Source organism: Notothenia rossii (genome assembly GCF_949606895.1).
Source record: "Notothenia rossii genome assembly, chromosome: 10".
Taxonomy (NCBI): Eukaryota; Metazoa; Chordata; class Actinopteri; order Perciformes; family Nototheniidae; genus Notothenia; species Notothenia rossii.
Window position 1 is genome coordinate 10,651,441 of NC_136908.1, and position 16,077 is coordinate 10,667,517.

At 40.8% G+C, this 16,077-nt stretch overlaps 2 protein-coding genes across 2 annotated transcripts; one reads left to right on the plus strand and one right to left on the minus strand.

The window, feature by feature from the left end:
- Positions 1–1,912: 1,912 nt before the first annotated feature.
- Positions 1,913–5,870, plus strand: irx4b (iroquois homeobox 4b). The gene is made up of 6 exons (XM_079656287.1): positions 1,913–2,119; positions 2,450–2,638; positions 2,885–2,991; positions 3,503–3,659; positions 3,850–4,003; positions 4,086–5,870. Exons 1-6 carry the CDS (start codon positions 2,075–2,077, stop codon positions 4,628–4,630), a joined length of 1,197 nt encoding a protein of 398 aa, XP_079512413.1. The 5' UTR covers positions 1,913–2,074; the 3' UTR covers positions 4,631–5,870.
- A 6,900-nt stretch (positions 5,871–12,770) lies between these two features.
- On the minus strand, positions 12,771–14,484 carry ndufs6 (NADH:ubiquinone oxidoreductase subunit S6). Its single transcript, XM_079652663.1, has 4 exons — positions 14,319–14,484; positions 13,908–13,961; positions 13,356–13,478; positions 12,771–12,907 (listed from the first exon to the last, which is right to left on the minus strand). The coding sequence occupies exons 1-4, from the start codon at positions 14,460–14,462 to the stop codon at positions 12,839–12,841; spliced, it is 390 nt and encodes a 129-aa protein (XP_079508789.1). The 5' UTR covers positions 14,463–14,484; the 3' UTR covers positions 12,771–12,838.
- Between the last annotated feature and the right edge of the window lie 1,593 nt (positions 14,485–16,077).

The window sequence follows — 16,077 nt, forward strand, 5'->3', positions numbered from 1 at the left end:
GCTCTGTTGTTCCAACTCTACTCTGGGTGCACTGGGAATATTTTGTACTTTTACCCCTGCTCATCCCCTCGCTCCATTTCAGATCCCCTGGCTATTAACAATTATTTCTGCCCCCCAAGTTTGCCTCTATCTTTAGGCTTCCCCGATTTTCCACATTTATTCCTTTATTTTATCTTGTACGTTAAGTTTCAGACTCTCAATTTGTCTTCTATTTCTTCTTTCTCTCTTTAACCTCTCGTGTATTTAGCATTTTTGTTCGTCTCACCTTTTCTGATAATATTAGGGACTGTGCAAAAAAAACGAAGGAAGGGGGAATGATATTCATATTTCATTATAGAACTTCTCTTAGACAAAAAAGATATGAATGGAAAACATGGTAAAGAGATGCTAATCAAACAGTTATCTACAGAATGAGTGAGCTTGTCTCAATCGGCAACCCTGTCTCCTGGAAATAACCTATAATTTGCAACAGCATTTTTTTATGGAAATGAAATATCCACTGGATTATGCCTTGTGAAATATTGCTCATTCACTTTAAAGCAAGTCTAAAACGCTTAAGTAAAATTCTCTCTGATTTTCCTGAAAATTATCTAAGTTTACAAAGCAGTATCCACTTTTAATGAATAAAGCATGCTTAGGAAATGTTCTTTCATAAAAAAAAGTTCAGTAACGCGCTCGGTCTCAAAATGAAAGATGTCTGACAGTTGGGAAATCATGATACATGTTGCTTTAGCTTCATTCAAAAGTCACATTTGTAAGCTATTTGATAAATATTGTTTTTTTTAACAATAAATCCCATCAAAAGCTAACCTCATCTCACTCATAATTTGTATCCAGTCCCTAACTAGTATCCTCTCTATTTTGTGATTCTACCCGTAAAATTCTTTATTTCTGACACTTTTGCACAAAATATCCAATTATTTTTAACACCACAAACTACTCTAACATTTCCCCTATCCCTTGTGCACTTTACCTTCATCCACCCTTACCAATACAAAATAAATGTGGACCTAAAGGTGGATTGAGAAGAAATGTTTCCACTTCCGAGACTTTGATATTAAAAACATGACAAGCCATTCAGTTGGTAAAGGTGCTTACTCAAGGGAACGCAGAGAGTGTTTATTCTTTGATTAATTTGCTTGAAGGAGACCTGAAATTCCCCCACTCATGAATATGTGGATGACAAGGAGATTTCACTGTGGTGACAAGTTATCTAAACTACAGGGCAAAACGATTATGCTAATATCAGGATGTAGTCATCAATCATCTTGTGTCAATGTGGTGTCAAGGCATCACGTTCCCGATCCCCCCTCTGGCCATAGCACTGTGTGTAGGAGTGTATTTATGGGACATGCAGATGTATGTGTGTTTGTTTGGAAAAGAAAATTGATCACATTCTCATTACGCCTGGGGATTATTGGTGGGGTTGCATTTGCGCTTGCGTGGAGCTGTTCTCCTGGATAACAGTTGAAAAAAAATGGGAGGGGATTAATTAGGTGAGTTTCTTCATCTTGATATGAACACCGGGCTACACACACACACAGACACACACACAGACACACACACACACACACACACACACACACACACACACACACACACACACACACACACACACACACACACACACACACACACACACACACACACACACACACACACACACACACACACACACACACACACACACACACACACACACACACACACACACACACCGAGAGTCCGGGCTGACGTCAGATCGACGCGCCTTAAAACCAAAGAGTGCATCACAGGAAGATGCATGGTTTGATCACACACTCTCGCTTTGGATTGTAAGATAGCACGGATACAGTAGAAGCTGCAGTGGACGAGCTGAAAGGGAAGCCAGGAACTTTTATCGGTTTTTTCTCTTGGTGCGTAAAATGAAAGTGGTGCGTAAATGTCTGCGCGGTAGATGATATCCACATTTTTTTTAGAAGTTTACTTGAAAACTAAATTGTGAGCTAGCTTCAGAGAAAAAGTCTCCTTTTGGCACGGATGCTGTTGGATATTGCCCCAGGTCCGCGCTCCTGCTATTGATCTTATTTCAGCCATGGCTTACTCTCAGCTGGGATACTCCTACTCCACCACACCTCAGGTACAGTCAATATGTTGTTACATGTTTCCTTAAAGTTTTAACAGACGACATTTTACATTATTATTAGTAATTATTGATTGATTTATTTGAAATTTTAGAAAAACTGAATGAGAAGATCTAAGGCGTATATAGCCTCTTAAAACAAGGACAGACCAAATCAAACACCAGTTGAAGAACTAGATGTGTACTGTAGATGTTTGTTTTTGCAGTTCACTACTAAATACTTTTTATTTTACTGGTTTTCGAGAATGTGAACTTTCCTTTCAGTAACTTTCTCAATTGTAATGTTATGGGACAAATAAGGTTAATTTTGCATTTATCTTGCCAAAGTTTCTGATGACCCCCGGCTCTCTGGCCGGTTGTCTGGAGTCGGGAACTCCTCCGCCTCACACGGTGCTGCGCTCCCCGGCCCACCAGCTCACCTCTGGCCCCGGCATTGGAGTCTACAGCGGAACTTATCCAAAGAGCCAAGGTTACTATAACACCTGCTCCAGCGACGCCACCGCCCTCTACTCCAGAGTGAGTCCACTTAACGTTAATTGATACCATAATTTTCACTTTGGACAATGCGTAATTGCGCACAATAGTTCTGGCACAGGCGAGAGTGAAAACGAGTTGTATAAAGCGTTTTTTTAAGGCTGTATGTTTTCAAGTAAAAAGGTGAATTCAGGATAAGTCATCCTTAAGTATCAGAGGGGATTTCTGTGAACAATATAACATCTGAATACATGTATATTTATATTACTCATTTGCTTATATTTTCAGGCACCACTAGATCACAAAGATGGAGCTGCATCCGTGGGGACATCTCATACTCCTGGTTACTATCCCTATGAATATGCACTTGGACAATATCCATATGACAGATATGGGTAAGTGGAAGTCTTTTTAACCTTAAACTAAATGGTAATCTGTTCAATAAGAACTAATCACTCTCTAAAAAAAAATATTTCAACTGACTGCAGCGATGTTTGTAGAGACCTCCTATTTCCTTTTTTCTCTTGGCATCATTATACTGGAATAGTACTGGTACAAGGATGTGTACTTTTTTAGGGAATTTATAGTATTGTCTCTCTACCAAGACATCTTTAATATATATTATTTAATTTAATTTAATTCATTTTATGTATTTATTTGATAAGGTTCATGAAAACAAATACATTAATCTCAGAATAGAGAAGAATTGATTTATGCCAGATTTGAGATAATGGTTAATTTCCATCTGCAGTCCTTAGGCAGACATAACAATCAACAAACACTAAAAACATTGGAGAATAGTCAATCGTTACCCATTGCCCGTTACCCGTTGCCTTTCCTAGTAAAAGCACTTATTGTTGATACGACATAGCTAAATAATATTGCAATTGTTCTCATTTCTCTCAGGTATTCCAGCTCTGACGGTGCATCCCGTCGTAAAAACGCCACCCGGGAGACCACCAGCACCCTGAAGGCCTGGCTGCAGGAGCACCAGAAGAACCCCTACCCCACAAAGGGAGAGAAGATAATGCTCGCCATCATCACCCGGATGACCCTCACACAGGTAGCTTTCTGTTACATAAGAAAGTCACTCTGAAGTTTAGTTGCCTGAAAAATGTTGTCTTGTTTTTCAAGGTATTTAGCGTAATTTTCCCTTTCCTTTCCTTGTTTCTTTCTTTACACTACAGTATGTTTAACGTCCTGTTCGTATTATTTTCTGTTCCTCTCTGACCTGCCATCTCTCCCTCCTTCAGGTGTCCACGTGGTTTGCTAATGCACGCAGGAGGCTGAAGAAGGAGAACAAGGTTACGTGGTCACCGCGGCCTTGTAAAAGCTCTGATGACCGAGGCTGTGATGAAGACAGCGATGAAGCGGAAAAGCCACTTAAAAGTGACAAAGACCTTCCTGGTAAGCAAGACCTACTCAAATCAATCTGTCAATAGATTAGCATGTGCAGACTTCCTGTGATCTGTATGATTCATTATTGCAGATCAACAGTGTGCAGACCTGCAGAGCGACCTTGAGGACTTCGACCTCCTGGAGTCAGACGGTTCTGATTGTGAACCGAAGCCACAGTTTCTACGTGAGGACAGTGACGCAAACCCAAACACAGAACTCTCACACGGGCATCTCGCACACAACCCAGACAACACACGGCACGGAAAAGACAGATTGTCCCCAGACTGTCCTCAGACTGTCCAACAGCAAAACAATACCTTCTATGCTAATCCAGACCCTCGAAGTACAGAGAGCAAGCCCAAAATCTGGTCCATCGCTCACACTGCTGCGTCATTGGACGGCAGCTTGCAGCCAGAATACCCCCCCTGCATGCTGTCGTCAACCGGGTCCTTGTCTCCTGGGTATCCATCAAACATGGCGCTCACCAAGGCAGAGAGGGAACAGGAGTCGCCAGTCGCCTCGCTCAGAGAATGGGTGGATGGAGTTTTCCACGGTCCTCCTTTCCAGCAGCCCAAACCAGCTGATGTGTGGAAAGGCTTAAATGATGCCATGATAGACAGCCGGACAGTCCTTTGAACTTGTGAAGACTACGTCATCATTGTAGTCCAACCAACACATAATCGACGGAATATTTCAAAGACTGATGGACTTTAAAAAAACAATATATTCTGTCTATATTTTGTTGTTGTGACTTGACCAATTCACCATTTGCAAATAGCTACCCCTCAGTTACTGTTGTTACGTCTGTCAAGCTTCCGTTTTCAAACAGCAAATTACCTTTAAAGTTTAACACATTTTTAAATCAATGGGTCCAGACAGAAGTAGAAGAAAAGCCGCTCTCTCACAACCAGGGCAAACAACCATCGCATTTGCCATCTGAAATGCCATACAACAGACTTCCTCTAATGGCTAGCTTGCTAATTAACATAATGTTCAGACTATTTAAATGTGTCTTAAATATACATGGCCACATACCTGCTGTAATACTAAGAGAAAGAGATTTTAAGACTGCATGTACTCAGCAAAAAGCCAGCATATATTCACCAGTTGATGATCTAGGAAACATTTATCCATATGTGTAATGAGGACCAACTAATCATCTGACAGATAAAACACTATCTCAGGTATTGTTGACTCTTGGGTTTAAACTTTCCCGAATCTGTTCATGAGATGCTAACATTAGCCACACATTTAATTGCATATAATACTGACTTCCACACAATGCAATACAGTGGATATTCTAGTTGTTTAAAACAACTGTGACCAGCTAGAGGCATAAAGCAACATTGCAAACCCACCAATAATTAATGTTAATTTATGATAAGTTCCTTGGCTTTGCAAGTCACTGTTCACTTTTAGCCATTAGCTAACTGGACACTCTAATGATTGCAGTGCAAAGCATATTTCTTAAAGTTATGCTTGTGTTTTTGTGTTTCCAAAGTAAAAAAAAAAGACACCACTCTCCAAACTCTTAGCAGTATTTCTCCAGTTCTCCATGCATGTGGAAACAAGTTTGACAGACTTATGCGCAGTTACATTTGGTCTGATTGGCCAATGGTTATGTGGGGTAGGGGTTTAGCGAATGGTAAATTACCAATCCTATTTTGACATTTTGAAAGGCCCCAACCCTCTCCCAACTTGCTAACTCTTTTGGTCCCCATCTTTGGTCAAATGTCTTTGAGCAAACTGTGTCACCACACACATTCCTGCAGCAAGGTTGTACGGATCACACACACATGAAAAACATACAATATTGTACACTTGCACTATAGCCTGCACAAGCACTGAGTCACAAAAATAAAAGGTGTATTCCGTAGCATGGCAAAGATCTCTGAGTGTGCGCTTACATTAGCTGTCCACTGTGCAGGAACCATCAGTGGTATCAGTTGGGTTGATGTGAATCCTGTTTGGGAATAGTGAAATATACCTACACAGCTGTGGGTAAATGTGTGTGTGAGTGTTTGGGTGCATGTGTGTGTGTTTTGAGTGAGGGAAAAGGGGGGAAGTGGGTGGTATTCAGCCGTGACTAATGGAAACACACAGAGGAGGGTGCTGCTAAATTGTTAAATCGATGCCACTTCCACCTCGGCTCCAGATATAGCTGCAATCAGCGATGCGTCCCTTTTCATTAGGCGGCTTTTGACTTTGTCAACCTGGGACTGCAAGAAAATCCACCACGCACAAAATGCTTCATAAAACCTCTTAAGTAATTTTGAGTAAGTGTCACATCTTTATCCACTTCAGTGAGCTTTTCATACAACCCGTAATAAAAAAACAGCATTGAAACAAACAGAGAAATAAGACTGGCATCATTAGGCCTAAATGATTTATAAAAAATAAATCCCCATCAACTTCAATTATTAAAGAAAACTTCACAAAATTAGCACTTTAACCAACACTTTCTGAAACAAAGCACAACAGGAAACAGTGAGAAGTTGTTGGTTTTTTTTCACCCCCCATCTTTTCCTGCTGTTTTCGATTTAGGAACAGTGATAAAGTATTTATCAGAACAGAGGAGGGATCTTCCTGGGCTTTGTATGGAATTAACCATTTCAGATTAAATAATTCAGGAAGAATTCAACCGAGAATTTCATTCTGTTTCTGCCTCATAAATAAGTCAGATTTAAGATGATAAATAATGACATCTGACTTCTTATTTCGGTAAAGTTTTCTTTCTTCCTCTCGCTGTCCGACAGGATCTCATTGTGGCTGACTGCAGATATATTTTTCACGTTTGGCTCAATTTCATTCCCTTTTCTATATAGGTTAAATGTACTTATATTGATACAATTTTGTTTTCTTTTAACAAAAACCTTGAGGGTAGATTTCGCATCAAAGGAGGAGATTGTGGTGTCATGAAGGATGTGGAATGGCACTCAGATAAGAGGTTGACCTGGTGCTGAGTGGGGTTAAGAGATATAAGGTTAGATGTGTTCTCACCTCTGGCTGTTTCAGACATGACTTGTCTCTTGGGCAAAGAGCATGCGGAAAACTGCAAAAGTGCATATACTGTAAATCCACTGCAATCCACTGAGAAACACTAAATCACACCGAGCCTCTGGCTTCTAAAATAAGAATTAGTAACATGAAAAACCCTCAAATCTATATGGGTTTTATGCGCAATCGGGCATGTATTTAACTTTAAGTTTCCATTTTATCAATAATCTACCAAATATTTTTCAATAGATTTCCATATTGAAGTCAGATCGAGTTTAAAGAGAAATACAAAACGTTCAATAACAGTTTTGAGGCACTCTTGGGAAGCTAAAAAACATTTAAATATCGTGACGCATTTTCCGATTTCCAGATTTTCTTTTTTAACGGCAACTAACTTGCTTTCAAGCTCCTACAGTATATGTTCCAAAGATGTGTAAAAAAGACGGCATGAACGTCAAAAATAGGGAATTTCTTTAAACAAGTATAGAATTATGATACAAAATACTGTAAAACTTAGACAAAGACAGATTTTTGGCTGCAATTAACATGTTTCCTGGTGAGATGAACCCTCAATTCTCTCTTTTTACCTCCACTGACAGCTGACACTTTATTGCCTCTTTATTCCTCATCCTTACCATCACCCATCTTCTTCCTCTTTTCCTTCACCCCCATCTCATTCCCCCTCCTCCATACCCTCCCACCCCCTTTGCCTCTCCCTTTCTCCTTCCCTCTCCTCTGTCTGCTCTCCACACACAAGCAAGACACTCAGCAGCCACTCTGACACGAAGGCCTGCTCTCTGGTCCATATAATGTGATTAAGCCTCAGTGTGTTGCTTTACAGGTCGGAGGGTGTAAGAGCCACTGTTTACTTGTCTGGCTCACACCACCAGGCATTGTGTGGCCTAAGGGAGGATTGACACAGGGTATAGGGGTGATAGGCAAAGGGCACTCAAAAAAAGTTTTCTTTCAATGAATTGTTAAAACTACTCATCCTATACTCTGCGGCCCTTTTTCGTGACTGAAAAGTCTGAAGGAATGTCTGCACAGGAAGTATTGACAACTTCAAATTACTCCTCTATGCACCCTCCGTCTGACACCTATTTCCTTTCAACACTGTCTGAACCTCCCTGGCATGCTCACACACACACACACACACACACACACACACACACACACACACACACACACACACACACACACACACACACACACACACACACACACACACACACACACACACACACACACACACACACACACACACACACACACACACACACACACACACACACACTCTGGCATACATATACACACAGTTCTAAGTCTCTTGCGTCTTGTCACACACACTTTGGTTTCCCGGGGCTATCAAAGTGCTGAGTGCAAACTCTCTCCTCCAAAAACTGTCACATGTCGCCAGAGGTGTCTCGCTCCCCGCGGTAACCCTCTGAGCTCCTGGCACAAGTACAAGTCATTATTTCCATGGTAAAGGTCAGAAGCTGTGTCACCTGACTCTGAAGTGGAGCTGAGTGGAGACGCCCCGAGACAACGACCAAAGGTCAGTTTCCTTTTGGCTTCTCATACAGTAAGTATATATGTGAGGAGGACAGAGCTGATCCCAGATCTGGGTGCGAGCCCCTTTTGGTCACTTTGGCTTCTAAACGAGGAGGTTCAGATAATTGGCTGCAGGGAGCTCCATAATGAGCCTGAGGGTCTGTAATGTGACACATCTTCAAGGAGACATATTTTAATAGGGCAATTACGGCGTCAAGGAGGATGTTTTGTGTAGAGTGAGTGATTGTTGTGGAGGGGCGCTGTGTTAAGAAATTCAATGGCATTTAACTCCATTATCTATCGTGTGGCTCACCAGTGAGGAGATTTTAAATATCTTTACAGTCTTATCATTGAAAGGACTGAACAAACAGTGCAGGTCATATTAGGGTTAAAGGAACAGTTCACCCCAAATCACAAATGTATTTTTCTTCTCTTGTAGTTTTATTTCTCTATCTAAAATGTATTCTGTTGGAAAAGTGGTCTGAGAGATGTTTGCCTTCTCTCCGATATACTCAAACATCACTCAGCTTGTGGAGCAGAAATTGCAATACATACATGTTTTCAAAGAGCAATGCCTATTTCCAGAAATCCCAACTTGTTTAATCAAGATAATCAACAAACTTGGTGTGAGCAGTTTCATGTAGGAACTATTTTCTTTATACAGAACGACCCCCGACAGTTGGATCCACCCGCAGAAGGAAGCCTGCATTTCCTCAGCTAGCTAAAGCTCATTTGAGGGAAAAGGCATTACATTTTACATATTGCGCTTTCAAGTAAACAAGAATCTTGTCCATGAGTAGATGCACAACTCCTGCATGGGCTATGATACGATTGCTGCGTGTATTTTGGTAGAAAGAAAATAGTGACAATAAACTGGTCACCACAAGTATAGGGTTATGATTTCTGACAAAAGAGACATTGATGGCGAGTTCTTCGAATATTTATTTGGCACTTTGAATACTGTAAGTCAAATGCCATTTAGTACCATTATATTGGATAACAATCTCTATGGAAGAGTTTAGGGTGAACTGTCCCTTTAAGAGATGTATTTGCAATTATATCTCATTATGCTGAAAGAAAGTGTGTAACTGGATGTAGACCCCTGCGGTGATTTGACAGTTTAAGGTTGAACCCATGAATGAGTCTGTGTGCAAATTGTTTGAATCAAATTTGATAATCTGGAGTTACTTGACGATGTAAAAGAATATTTTATTATGCCGGCTGATGCATTTAAGAGCAGTGAATAATTAAACAGGGCGGTTAAATCCAGCACAAAAACACTGCACTGTTTAATTCAGCACAATTCATATGCTCAGTTTCATCTGAAGATTTTGCCCCGGGCAATGCCTCCAACTCAACCAACCACCACCTCTGAACCACTCAGACCTACCAACCGCAAGACCGACCAGTCAGCTCTCTGACATGGACCCGGCTCGCCTGCCTCATTTTAACAATGCACCTCTCTCCCCTTCAATCATCCAAAGTGGTCTGACTATAGATGAGGTTAACTACAGCATAAGCCTCACTTCCAGGAGTCACCAGGGCCAATTATGTCAGCCTGACTACTCTTCCCAACCTGCGCTCCATGGTGTGGAAAATGCAGTTCCACTGGCTGCATCACTGGGGACAGAACAGGCCAGTGCTGTCTGGAGCCGGAGCCTAGCGAAGGCCAATTTGGCATGCAGAGGTCTATGGAGAATAGGCCCGATGAAATATATATATGATCTTCTTCAAACATGTATTGTTCCGCGCTGCTGTGTCTTATCAGGCTGGCTCCCTCCTGATGTCCTCCAGGCTTGGCAGAGCAAGACTCTACATCGCAGATTGTGTGGGACCGATGCACAAGGAATGCTAAAGTTCTCTCAGTGCATCTTACAGTAAACAGTAGAGAATAGCCATATTTCTCGCCTGCTTATTGGTTAAGTTCAAAGCAATGTAATCAAGTTATTCAGGTGTCCAAAAGGTAAAAAAAAAAATGAATCCCAAAAAACAATGAGGCAGATTTGTTTAAAGGTGCAGTGCAACTTTCATCCAATATTATTTTATTTCAGAGCAATTAATAGTTATTTTTGCACAGAAACCTTTTAAAAACCAAAAGCTTTGGTTTGTGCTTTACAAAAGTATTAATTGTATTTCTGTACAAAGTAGCCTTTCACTGTCTTTCTAGTACCAGACCAATCTCATCTGCAGGACACTGCTGACCTCTGCCTGTCAAATGTGGAACTTCATCTGGCAATTTAACCCTTCTCTTGCGTTAGGGTCATACGTACCCCCCTTTCCCGTACTATTTTCGGTCAAAATTGACCGGTGTGTTTTGCACAGTGATATCTCTGGAACACCTGATACAATTTTGATGGTTGACATCTCATTTGAACAGTCAGGGCAAGTAGAATCAAGGAGTGACAGACAGACTGACACCAGGGGTGAATTTCATGTCATAATTTTGCAGTAAGTTCAAAGATAGTGCATACATGTACATTGCTGTATATTATAAAAAATGCTTGCCATGTAGGCTGTTTCTACTGGAGATGGAAATGCTTTAGTTGGTGTTGTAGCTGAGATTCTTCCCGTTCCAATGGTGCATTGATTTGATACAAGCGAGCCAGTGTTTCATTGTATACTTTTCAACATCAGCATTCACTGCATTCACTGTGATGAATATAAAATAAGACACGCTGATAATGTTTTCCTCAATGAACATTTAGAGAAAAATAAATATTCAGGGCTCCTCTCCCTCAGGGGCCTCTCCCTCAGGGGCCTCTTCCTGGTCAGTTGACTGTTGGTCAGGCTCATAGTCTGGATCGCTGTTCTCTTCCATTTCTGAGACATCGTCCTCTATGTCTGGTTCAATCTCCTTTTCATCTGGTCCAAAACATTTGTCCAGAGCCTCTCTGACAGAAAATCGCCTAATCGGTCGCTTACTCATTGTGTCAATGAGTCAAATGTGAGCAAGGCACAAATATACCTGCAGAGACAGCAATGGAGGGGCATTAACTGCGAGAAAGTGAGAGGTGTTTCTTTCTCGAGTGGCACAGAGCTCGCATCTGTGAGAAGGTATGATACAGCGAGAGAAAGTGAGAGGTTCCCGGAACTTAGAGTCAATTGTTTTGTCTGGAAGGTGTGGGGGGACATAAACACAAGAAGAGTGTGTGTGTGTGTGTGTGTGTGTGTGTGTGTGTGTGTGTTGTTTTCCATCTGCAGGATGAACATAATACACTCATACCCATTCATTTTCCTATGGCGGTCAATGCAAGTGGTGATCATCAAGTGTATATGTTCAGAGGCCTAGTGTGGAGGATAACATAAGGTCTTGAGGCAATTGGATGAAAAACACAATATTTATGATCAAAAACAAAGTCACTCGGTTACTTTTGACCCAAAACGCAAGAGAGGGGTTAAATAGATAACTAGCTCAATATCCCAGAATGCCTCACTGCACAGCCTGCCCAATAGGCGCATTCACACCGCAGTACTTTTCCCACAAAGGTTCATGAGAACTTAGTTCATCAGAATTCTTTAGTTCTGATGAACTAAATTCAGATCGCGTTCACACCGGAATAAATCCCTGGGGGTGGATTAGGCAAATGAAGCCGCTGACGTCATTTCTTCTTCTTCTGCTTTGGGTTTACTGGCAGGCCGCAAACAACTTCACGGCATATACTGCCACCCGAAGTCCCCGGCCGGAAGTCCCCGATTGTTGGGGACTGGCTTCTACTGAAGCCTTCCGAGTAAATCGCCAGAATGCCGACACCTCCTCATCTCCACTGCTCCCATGTTTTATTTTGTGTTGCCATAAGTTAGTCTCTCTGCGTTTCTGCGCTGGTCTAATGCTAATGCTAATAAAATGGTGGCTTCACAACACTTTTTTTGAGTTTTACGAGGCGTGGTTTGCAATCCGCCCAGCCAATCAGAAATATAGCTATTTTCTCACAAGAGAGCCGCATGAGAGTCCCTGCTCTCTAGCAGGGACGGAAAAGGGGGTAAAAAGGTTCTCATTAACTAATTTTAGTTCCGGCTCTTTTTGGTGTGAAAGCGACATTTCGGAACTATATCGGAACTAAAGTGGGAAAAGTACTCCGGTGTGAACGCGGCTATTGGAATTGGGGACATCAAGTCAAAAAAGATACCCCTTAAAGACATATTTGTACATATCACCTTTTTCAACATACGCACAGTGCACATACAGCATTGATTTCATGATGAAAAAGAATCCACTCTCAGACAGAAACACGTACAACATATCATTTATTAACCAATATGGCAATTTAGAGAGAGAAGCAAAGCTGAGGACATGTTTCAGTGATGATGCTTATGCTTGAATTGTAATCCACAGTAGCCACATGTGCCCACTTTTGTGTCTTTATCCTGGAGAAAGAGAGACAAACATGATAGTTATACATTGGGACATTTGCTAAAACTGCCATTAATGTGATAAAGGAAATATTGAAGATATATAAAAAACAATGAAAATATGACAGTAAAACCGTTTTCGGTCTTCAGATGTCACAGCGTAACAATGTGTGGATCACTGGGTTCCTGCACTTCACTGTAACCCTGCCATCTCACTAAATATTGTATAATAGTCTCTCATTTATTGGACTACATCTCAAGTATCCCTATTTAATAAATACAAGTGCACTTTAGCTACATTGAGCCCTTCAATCTTATCCACAGAAACCAAGTATTGATTGTTGGTTAGCCACCATGAGATATCATTTCTGATAAAATGCACTGTTACAACTTATAATGTTTTGTCAAAATGGACAATTAGACCACTTTAAATCATTTCACGATATAAGTAGCAGGCTCTTACCAGGTTGATGTAGACTTTGGGATGGCCCAGGGCTCCTCCACCTCCATCACATGACACCACTCTGGCCTCAACTTCAGTCACTGGCTCCTCCGCCACCAACTTGATGGCAAAGTTTGCATTCACCTAGACCCAGAGAATGTGATTTGTCATTATTGGCTTAATAAAAAACAGGAAACTGAGAAAGTATAATGCTCTGATTATGATGAGTATCCTTTGTGCACACCATATACTTATTGTGTTGTGTGCACATACTTTTAAAAAAGTAAACTTGTATATTGAGTTTACCTTTATGTGCTGAACTTTCTTTTGTAGTAGTCGTTTGAGCATTGTATGGTGAAATGAGGAGCATTAATGGAATCAAGAACAGGATGCCATTGTTTGACAATATTCATATAATGTAAGATACAATACAAAAGTGTGCACATGTGAGGATTTATCACAGGTGCACACACCAGCAGTGGGACACATTGACAGGCTCGTTGTTTCTTGTCATTATAGCTCAAACTTCGAATATACTTATTTTTTAAGTTTGTTTTTCATTGCTTCTCTTACCTCTTTCTGCCTGCCAACGAATCTTGCCCTCCTGGGATCCTTTTCATCAAACACCTGAGAGAAAAACACTAAACATTAGAGAAGAAGACAACAGCGGCACATCATGTTTCATATCTTATATTTAGCTCTAGATAAGGGGGGGGGGGGGTTCGTTTTTTTACTCTATGTTTTGCTAGCTGAGACAAGGTGTCATTGCCTAAGCTGTCATTAAAACACGAACATATGTTGAATCATTGTGTATACATTTTCTAAGAAACAAAGGCCGATTTAAAAATGGCAAATGAAAAGGTTAAGGGTCAATACGAAGTGCTGTCCGGTAACCGAATTAACGTTAGCTAACATTGACACAATGCTAAACTAACGTAGGGATACCAAGTAAAAGCAATACATACGAATATGTTTTAAGCTTACCTGTCCCGTGTGAGTAATGGCCTCACCGGTAGTGGCAACCTCGACGCTGTAGCGATGAACAGGGACAGCAGAAAGCCTCAAAGGTGAAACAAGCACCTTAGCATTTCTACTGAAGGACAGAACTCTCCCAATTGCGGCCGCCATGTTTACAACTGACTGGTTTCCCAAGCTGCACTGCAGAAAACACTGCTATTGGGATTTAACGTGCCCTGAGATTTGCCTGCCAGGCTCAAGACACTTCTGTGTAACACCTACAACAAGCCTTTAAGTCAACTTATTATTCAGCGACATGTTATAAAAGTTAAAAACAAAGACATAATGCATGTTTAATTTGGACAGGAAAGCAAGGTTTTACTAAAGTCAGACAATCAAATTGTCTGAGAGGCCAAACTGAGGGCACTAATGTAGACAATTAAACCACAAAACGGAAGTAGCTGTATCCTCACAAGCAAGAGCAGCATTACGGTCAAACTGTGGTGATATAAACCCAACATTTAGAGACTTAAAGCACATTTTAAACAACAAAGGGATCCCTGAAAGGTTTGTTTACGTTATTTAATTTTTGAGTAAGACTGTCATGTCGGGGACTAACATGTGTGCCGTTTTTATATCTTTCTTTGCAATGGCAGGTCAAATCCTGACATGCCGCTCTCCTTGGCATGTCGCTTATTATGGTCGCATAGCTAACCCAGCATCGGGCTCTACTACTGTATACATTTGTTAAAACTTCTATTTATGTCAGACAGCTCCATGCAAGGCTCCATGTGTAGTTAGTTGCTCATTGTTTTAAGAATAATGCTACGTTTAACCAGTATAAGGTAAGGGTTAGCTGAATTAGCAGAGTGCAGAGTTGTGACTTTAGCCAATGGGATATTACGATAACAAAAAAATAACTATTTTGCAAACAAACGTTTTAGACACATTTTGTTCCGAAGGATATTTAACCAGATTAACTCTAACTTTATACCTGCTGAGGCCCAAATTCAAACGCCAGCAGTAACACACTCTAATTCGAACACCCTTACATTTGGAAACCACCAACTACCTTAAAGACAGGTAGACGGATGGGCCAAATTGCTAAAGTTATTCCCGGGTTTGAGGACTCATTCCTGCACCACTCGAGCAGTATTGACTCTACAGTTGACACCTAGGATAATGGCTCACTTATTATTTTGGGTGTCAATTAATCAATAAGCAATAACCCAGGGCACTACAATTTAAAAATGCTTTTTTCTTCTATTAATTCTGCTCCCTTAACAAGGCCTTGCTTATTTTCTCTGCAGTGCCAGTGATTTTGATACAGACATTGACCATTAAGAACATTCTATGTGTTCACCCATTCTGTTTTCACCTTTGATATTCAAACCAGAAAATCGATATTGGTAACATTTGTTTTTAGGATCCTGTCAACTTAAAATGTTCATTTCCCTGAGACGAACGAAACACTTCTGGAATGTTTTGTATTCCTCTCAAATGTCATTTAGTTGTCTAGGAAATGTCCCAAATACTTGTAGGACTCCACCATTTCTATAATCTGGATATTAATAACTGTACAGATAGGAGAGGAGTGACGATACCTAAACTCAATGCACGTGCCAGTAGTCTTTGACACTGTTTTTCTTGCTGTTATGCAATATTTGACACATCTAAGAAAAACATGTAAGGGCATTTATTGTTTATTTTTCTCAAATAAGAGTTAGAAAACAATGAAAAAGCAACACTTAAGTCACATGACAACATGACACTAACCAACTCCCAG

Coding starts and splice junctions, on each gene's coding strand:
- irx4b (XM_079656287.1), top strand. CDS start 2,075: ATGGCTTACTCTCAGCTGGGATACTCCTACTCCACCACACCTCAG. Junction 2,639..2,884: donor CCACCGCCCTCTACTCCAGA/GTGAGTCCACTT, acceptor TTATATTTTCAG/GCACCACTAGATCACAAAGA. Junction 4,004..4,085: donor AAGTGACAAAGACCTTCCTG/GTAAGCAAGACC, acceptor TCATTATTGCAG/ATCAACAGTGTGCAGACCTG.
- ndufs6 (XM_079652663.1), bottom strand. CDS start 14,462: ATGGCGGCCGCAATTGGGAGAGTTCTGTCCTTCAGTAGAAATGCTAAG. Junction 13,479..13,907: donor TCGTTGGCAGGCAGAAAGAG/GTAAGAGAAGCA, acceptor CTCTGGGTCTAG/GTGAATGCAAACTTTGCCAT. Junction 12,908..13,355: donor CCAAAGTCTACATCAACCTG/GTAAGAGCCTGC, acceptor CTCTTTCTCCAG/GATAAAGACACAAAAGTGGG.